General features: G+C 36.1%; 2 protein-coding genes across 2 annotated transcripts; one reads left to right on the top strand and one right to left on the bottom strand.

Moving 5' to 3' along the window:
* The first annotated feature begins 1195 nt into the window (after positions 1-1195).
* On the top strand, positions 1196-5585 carry psme2 (proteasome activator subunit 2). Its single transcript, XM_024280037.1, has 11 exons — positions 1196-1435; positions 1560-1592; positions 1664-1726; positions 1798-1878; positions 1953-2001; positions 2073-2170; positions 3301-3369; positions 3441-3508; positions 3596-3650; positions 4971-5057; positions 5375-5585. Exons 1-11 carry the CDS (start codon positions 1388-1390, stop codon positions 5453-5455), a joined length of 732 nt encoding a protein of 243 aa, XP_024135805.1. The 5' UTR covers positions 1196-1387; the 3' UTR covers positions 5456-5585.
* Positions 5582-7399, bottom strand: lsm5 (LSM5 homolog, U6 small nuclear RNA and mRNA degradation associated). The gene is made up of 5 exons (XM_024280038.2): positions 7266-7399; positions 6127-6222; positions 6014-6041; positions 5870-5942; positions 5582-5793 (listed from the first exon to the last, which is right to left on the bottom strand). The coding sequence occupies exons 1-5, from the start codon at positions 7309-7311 to the stop codon at positions 5761-5763; spliced, it is 276 nt and encodes a 91-aa protein (XP_024135806.1). The 5' UTR covers positions 7312-7399; the 3' UTR covers positions 5582-5760.
* Positions 7400-7410: the final 11 nt, after the last annotated feature.

Here is a 7410-nt window from a genome sequence, read left to right as displayed (position 1 = left end):
CTAAATATATGTACGTTTTTGCTTTTGAAAAGGATTTCTTTTTCGAAAAAAGTAGTTTGTACAACAGAAGATCATCCTTCTGAAGTAATTTTACTGCAATAACAAATGTTAAACAAAAAAAATATATTCAAAAGAAGTTATTTTCTATTGAACGTACTTGCATGGACCATCACTTTCCCATTCTTACCTATTAAAATAAACATAATAAGGACTAATTTACATTTGTGATCCAGAAACTGTAAATGGTTTTGCACCATAATATAATTTGTGATTTTAATTATTTCAAGTAATAAGCAGAGTTTAGGGAAGATCAAATGTTTCTTTTATTTTTTGCTTGGTATTTAAAATATGTGCATTAGGCTAAATAGCAAAAGACATCTTGACTTATCTTGTATACTTTTCAATTATTTAAAAGTTAAGAAAATACATTTATATTTTCCTTTAAAAAAAAACAATTTTCATCAAAGGTCATGGATTTGGAGAGGCTTTTATTCTGAAACATCGATGTCTTGAATTGAATGATTTGAATGCAACTTTATTTAAAACCTGACCGATAAATGTAATGCTATTATGTGTTAGTTATGACATTTTCAACTCCAATTGATTTTGCTTTTTTAAATGTGATCCAAAAATTGTGTATTAAATTGTTACTTTTTCATATTTAATTCTAACTAGACAATGTGTGTTTAAATTGCATATCAAAATTCTCTTTTGATTGAGAATTGATACATTGAATTATTATCATATTATAATTGTATTTATTACTATAACTTCTATATAACACCAACAATAAATAATAATAATAATAATAATAATAATAATAATATACAAATGTTTAATTTAGAGTACAGCAATTCATGTAGTGAGTCAGTATTTGGTATTATAATTAGTTTAGCTAAAGTGAGTACTACTCGATATTCTTTTTTTTTTTTTTAATTTTCCAAAAAACAGTTTTTCGAATTGTCAATGTTTATTTAAACTTTTCCTGTTGTTTTAATTTTCAAAACTTTTTTTTCGAATTCAATTTTTTTTTAACAATGTCTTGTTTTTAAAATTTCATTGCAGTTGCAATGTCTATTTTTCAAGTTTTCAGTCTGTTTTATCGTTCACTTTAAGCGTATCCTGATTTGACCCCACAGTAATCCGTGCGAAAGTTATGTACATGTAAAACAAAAGTTGGGTTCTGCGCGTGCGCAGCACCATCCTTTAACCGTTTGAGGTGGACTAGTTAACGCGGCGGATGAATATATCGGGAAGTGCGGCGTTTAATCGAAAGTAAAACGAATAAGGAAATAAAAGACAGACTGGGAGCTGTGGATCTGCGTCCTGCGTCTGAAATCTCAAATTATTTAAGTTTTTTTGCATTAAAGTGGAAATTTGCTGAGTCATGTCAAAGGCGGCAACCCTGAAGATTTGTAGCGCGAGCGCAGTAAAGGTGAGAACTTTAATCTTTTCTTTAAACTCTCTTTGCTGTTTTATGGGTTTAGTGTTGAGGCTAATGTGATGAAAGGAGGAAATCCCCTCAGAGGAGAAACTAAAAGAGTTTATTCATTCTGCAGGTGGAAAACTTCCGCCAGACTCTGTATCAGGAGGTTTGTGACTTTCAAACATCGGAACCCGCAATGACCCTCAGACGCAGCAGTGACTGTGCTTGTGTTTGCAGGCTGAGAACCTGTTCTCCAACCGGATCCCTCAGAAGATCCTCCAGCTGGACGTGCTGCTCAGGGTTCGGTTCCGCCTCCTGCTGAAGTCTGGACCTCCTGCTGTCCTCCTCTCATGATGATCTCTGTTTTCCAGGATGATTCCTTCAACATCTCAGACTCCCTCCGGGCTCAGCTGGACATCCCCATCCCAGATCCTCCTTCTCCAGAGGAGGAGGTGATCCACATCGCTGTCTCTGTCACAACCTTCATTACTGCTGTCATTACTCAATATTTACTCCATGATTTCAGGAAATGGAGACCGACAAGGACGAAGACAGCGAGAAGAAGAAGAAGAAAGGTGAGCGTTTGTGGTGAGCTGTTGATGTGACGGGATGCGTGGGTTCTTCAGCCGTTCTCTTTGCTCTCCAGCTCCAAAATGTGGCTTCATCAAGGGGAACGAGAAGATCATGACCCTGCTGGAGCGCGTGAAGCCGGAGATCGTAGCCCTCAGAGAGACCATCATCATTGTAAGGAAGCTCCAGGAATACGGCTGCCACGACTAGTCGACTAATCGATGACGAATCGACTAATGAAATGGTTGATTACTAATTTAATATTCGATTAGTTGGTACTTTATTATATGGAGTCAGAGTATAGTCAAATTGAAAGTTAGAATGACATTCTGCTAACTTTTTTAACAATTTTGGCATTTAAGGTTTTTTAGGCTATTTTGTAGTTTAGCTAATATTTCAGCTATTGCTAGCTGTTTTGGATAATTCAGGCTTTTTTGTTGTTTTTTAGGCTATTTTGCAGTTTAGCTAATACTTCAACTGCATGCTAGCTGTTTGGCTAATTTGGTATTTTTTTTCAGTTTTTTAAAGCTGATTTGTAATTTTGCTAATATTTCAGTTACTGTTAGCTATTTTGCTAATTCTGGCTTTTTTGTGGCTAATTTGTAGTTCAGCTAATATTTCAGCGGCATGCTAGCTATTTTGGCTAATTTAGTATTTTTTTTTCCATTTTTAGACACATTTGTAGTTTGCTTAATACTTCAGTTATTGATAGCTATTTTGGGCAATTAATGATTTTTTTTTTTATGCAAATGTGTAGTTTAGCTAATACCTCAGCTACTGCTAGCTATTTTGGCTAATTCAGGCTTTTTTTCAAGGGAATTTTGCAGTTTAGCCTAAATTTCATCTGCATGCTAGCTCTTTGTCCAATTTGGGATTTTTTTTTACAGTTTTTTAGGCTAATTTGTAATTTAGCTAATATTTTAGCTACTGCTAGCTATTTTGACTAATTCAGGCTTTTTGTTTTTTAGGTTATTTTGGAGTTTAGCTAATATTTTAGCTGGGTATTGGCTTCAGCGTTTTCAGTAATCAATTGCAGCATCTTTAATTAACAGCAATAGCAATTTCCGCAGCTAAATTCAGCTTACAGCATTCACGCTAGCATTATATAGGTAATGCTAAATATCTAGTTTTTAGTTAATTTAGAGCTAATGATGGTTAAGATGTGTGCTTTATCACATTGTCGACTCTTCAGAAAAAATAATTGATTAGTCGACTCTTAATATAATCGTTTGTGGCAGCTCTACCCAGCAGCTCCAGTGGTTAAAGTTTTTAAAATCTGAAGCCGTGGGTTTGAACTCCTACAGGTGTCCTGCTGGATCCAGCACCTCATTCCTAAAATAGAAGACGGGAACGACTTTGGAGTCGCCATCCAGGTGAGTTTCTCCTCCTGCTGGACAAATACGGAGGTCATCAAACAAGCTGACCTCTGACTCTTGAACCACAGGAGAAGATTTTAGAGCGTATCGCTGCTGTGAAGACCAAAGTTGATGGTTTCCAGACCAACATCAACAAGTAAAGTTGACTTCAGTGTTTCTGAGCTCAGATTTCTCTTTTTATTCATGGAGAAAGTTGACTATGTTGAGGTTTTCGTATCTCCAGGTATTTCTCAGAGAGGGGAGACGCTGTAGCCAAAGCCTCCAAAGAGACTCACGTGGTGAGTGGACAGACGTCTCCCAGTTGATCAGTTTTATGCAGAAACTCCATAAGATGAGGTTTAGCTGTCATTAACATTCACACCTCCCACTAAAGACCGATAAACTCAGGGTAGAAGGCACCAAAGAATTCAGTTTCTGCTTTACAAATTCGTCGATATCAATATGAGTATTGGGTCGGATCAGGATCAAGTAAAAGTGAATGAAACACTAGATTACAGTTTTAAACTAAATATTTATTGTAAGTTTGAAGGGAAAATTGAACATTTAAATAAAGAAAATTGTAAAGAAAAGCTTCAAACCTCAAACTGAAACCAAATAGAAAAAGTTTATCACTAACAGCTGCTGTTTTGTTTTTCCTTTCAGTCCTCAGTTTAGTTTCAATTCAAACTCTCTGTTTCTGTGATTGGCTATTGGGATGATTGACAGGTTATGGAGAACAGCATCTGTCGTTGGTGTCCTTCCTTCTCAGATATGGCCTTTAGTTGTATTGATGCTCTCCCACAGTTTGGTACATCAGAGGAGGGATGACACATCAAGTCTGGAGCAGAAATGATGATGTCATGAAGTGATCATGATGTCAATCATGTCCCGATAGCCAACAGGCTTAAACTCTGAAACCAAACCTCAAAAAATGGTCAATTTTGTTTAAAGTTTTAGATCTTTTTTTATATTAAATATTTTCTTCAAGTTTACAATTTGTATTTTAGAGCATTGGTCCCCAACTACCAGGCTGCAGGGAAACAATCTTTTGAGTCTCTACAATCTTTTATTTTGAGAAATAATTAGATTCTTTCAGCTGCACTGTCGATCACTTAAACTGTAAAGTTTTGATCCTGGTCATAGGCGACCTCGGTGGTCGCCTAGGTCACCCTCTACTGGAGGGGGCGCCAAATCACAGTGACTACATTTGTTTTGTCGCAGTTTGAAGCACCACTCATATCAGGAAAAAGAAAACCAAAAAGTAATAATTAAAAACCGTAAATAAAATAACTTGAAGGAAAATTTGGAACGCCGCTGTAGTTTAGAACTGATGAATGTGCATTTTCTCTGTACATGGGATCTATTTTTTATTTATTTATTGACCTTTATTAGACAAGGAAGTCCCATTGAGGTTAAAAATCTTTTACAAGAACCAACAAAAAGCATTAGAGAATAAAACATTTGGTTACAAACTAATCTTTCTCTCATGCTCTCAACTTGGATTTAATACCATTTAACGGAATGAGTTCAGCAAGTTTCCACTCCATCTTAAATTTGAAGGTATAGTGGCTTTCTTAGATGTCCTGAAACACCTTTAATTCACGTTGTGTTGCCCTCAGATGGACTACCGCTCACTGGTTCATGAGAAGGATGGAGCCATCTTCTCGGAGCTCAGAGTGATCATTCTCGACATCCGTGGGTTCTACGTAAGTCAAAAACTCCAAAATGCTTAAAAAAAATTGGTGTCCAGAGATTTTTATTTACTTTGCTGCATAAATTGTTTGGTTTCCAAATAAATTTTAAAAATTAAAGATATTTTTAAGTTTTTCTGTGCTCAAATGTAGCATTTTCAAGAAAGTATTTCCAAGCTCTAATAAGAAAAATAAGTTTAAATGCAATTCCTAGCTTTAGATAAGAAAAATGTTTGTTTTAGGTTAGAAAATGAAGATCAATTTAAAACCAGATGCACATTTTATGTTTTAAAGCTCAAGTCTGCTACCTTTTCCTTCTCTCACTTCTTCAGGCGGAGCTGTACGACATCATCAACAAAAACCTGGAGAAGGTGACCAACCCAAAGGGGGAGGAGAAGTCCTCCATGTACTGAGGCGGCGGATGAGTGGAACATTAGATTTAGACTTTTAGGTCTTATTACTGCTGTCGGGTGCGAACACTTTTTTCAAAAAATTGCACTAAATTGAACTTTTATGAATAATAAACTTGTAAATCAAACTGTGTTTTATCTTCTGGTTTATTTATAACAAAAAGAGCTTTTTGTCTTTGACATGATGCATTCAAACCTTAAAGAATCATCACTAAAAAAAATAATTAAAACGAAAAAGGAGACAAATCTGCAAACTAACATCAACCCAGAACAACCAAAGGCGTATGTACATGAGGAAAACGGAACATCTACACGTCTGGACCTTCTCCACCTGGGATGAGCTGCGAACAGAGAACCGTTCTGATCAGAGATCATGTTAGCGACATCCCTCCATCATTCCCACTGACGATTCCTCACCATGGTGATGTTGTTTCCATTCAGGAGGATCTGATCCAGCTTTGTTATCCTCCTTCCCTCTGGTGTGATTTCACTGAAAACACAAAAACACATCTACAACCAGCACCAACTAAACCAAAACAAATACATAATAAAAATACTTACAATTCTGTCACGTCCTCCAACACCATGTCTGACACAGAGTTAAGGAGCAGCTGTGGGACAAACAGCAAAACACAAATACAAGATGCATCTTTAACATTTTTAAAGAAGGATACTGACAAAATCATCAAAACCTAACAAGGTTCCGACGATTTCTTTGTCCGTTTTCATGACGATGTGAATTCGTGAACCAATACATTTGTCCACAAGCTCTGAAAAAAGAAGAAGACAGTTATTACTTTCAGTTCCACACATGCAGAGTCTGCAAACCACATTTACTGCTATTGGATTTCTGACTTTAGAAAAATGCATTTCACAGTAAAATAGATGTCTGAAACGTTAATAAATTTCCACAACTTAAATCCAAAGATAATGATGCTTTTTTATTAACATATTTTCATTTATGGCTAAGTTTCACAAACAAAGTAAAGTAATGAACAAAAAGACAGAATTTTTGGTTCTTAAAACAGAACTGTAAAAACAATCTCAACCTCCAAGAATACAAAGACTCAAAAAACATCTATAAATCTCTTGAATTAATAGCACAAAGAAACCGAAACAATAAATCTTGTTTTTTCTATATATTTTTGTCTCCCATTTGTTTGCTGTCCTGTATTTCTTATTTGAATGAGCATGAGTTCTAATGCGCTGATTGCAGTTTACTTCATTAACTCCTCAAGAAAAGAAAAAAAATCTACTTCGCCTCGCCATAATGAAATATACATAAAAACGAGACGATAGTACAGAAGAAATTACTTTAATAGAGAAAAAATGGCGAACCTGATTAAAATCAGTAAATTGATCACATAAATTTAATTAAAGAAAGAAGCAAAGGTGTCGAACATGGGAAAATAGTCACCTTTTAACTGTATATTTCTGAATTACAGTTTAATAAATGAATTAAAGATAAAGACGAAATGAAAACGTTTCCATTTAAAGTAAATTAGCATCCCGGTCGGTTAGCTTGACCACGTTAAGCCATTAAAAAACACTTTACGATATAACTACATGATAAAATAATGAAATATATTTTAATTAAGAAACGCCAAAAAGACGCAAAAATAGCGAATACTTAGAAGCAGTTTTAGCGGCGCGAGCGATTCGATGCTAGCTAGCTGCTAGCTCCCCGCCATTCCAAAGCGTGGAAACGGCGTCGCGGCCCGGGCTCTGACCCCAGCACGAACACGTCTCGGTGTGTGCGTGAATCCCCGACAGACCCCCGATCAAAAACGGGCTTCATTTAAAGCTTACGGACCGAGTGGGAGCAACTGGGACGGGTTCGAACCCTGTGTGGCTGCCATGTTTACTGGAAATACACGCTTCCGCGCAGGCGCGACCAATCTACAGATGAGCGGCAGACAAAAGCAATCGAACGCAGAGCGATTTTTTTTTTTTTTTTT

Source organism: Oryzias melastigma, linkage group LG20 (assembly GCF_002922805.2).
Source record: "Oryzias melastigma strain HK-1 linkage group LG20, ASM292280v2, whole genome shotgun sequence".
NCBI classification, from domain to species: domain Eukaryota; kingdom Metazoa; phylum Chordata; class Actinopteri; order Beloniformes; family Adrianichthyidae; genus Oryzias; species Oryzias melastigma.
Note: the sequence above shows the minus strand (reverse complement) of the source record. Positions and strands in the feature narration are given on the sequence as shown.

Coding starts and splice junctions, on each gene's coding strand:
- psme2 (XM_024280037.1), top strand. CDS start 1,388: ATGTCAAAGGCGGCAACCCTGAAGATTTGTAGCGCGAGCGCAGTAAAG. Junction 3,509..3,595: donor TTCCAGACCAACATCAACAA/GTAAAGTTGACT, acceptor TCGTATCTCCAG/GTATTTCTCAGAGAGGGGAG. Junction 5,058..5,374: donor TCGACATCCGTGGGTTCTAC/GTAAGTCAAAAA, acceptor TCACTTCTTCAG/GCGGAGCTGTACGACATCAT.
- lsm5 (XM_024280038.2), bottom strand. CDS start 7,311: ATGGCAGCCACACAGGGTTCGAACCCGTCCCAGTTGCTCCCACTCG. Junction 6,042..6,126: donor AGGTTTTGATGATTTTGTCA/GTATCCTTCTTT, acceptor ACTCTGTGTCAG/ACATGGTGTTGGAGGACGTG. Junction 5,794..5,869: donor ATGGAAACAACATCACCATG/GTGAGGAATCGT, acceptor CTCTGTTCGCAG/CTCATCCCAGGTGGAGAAGG.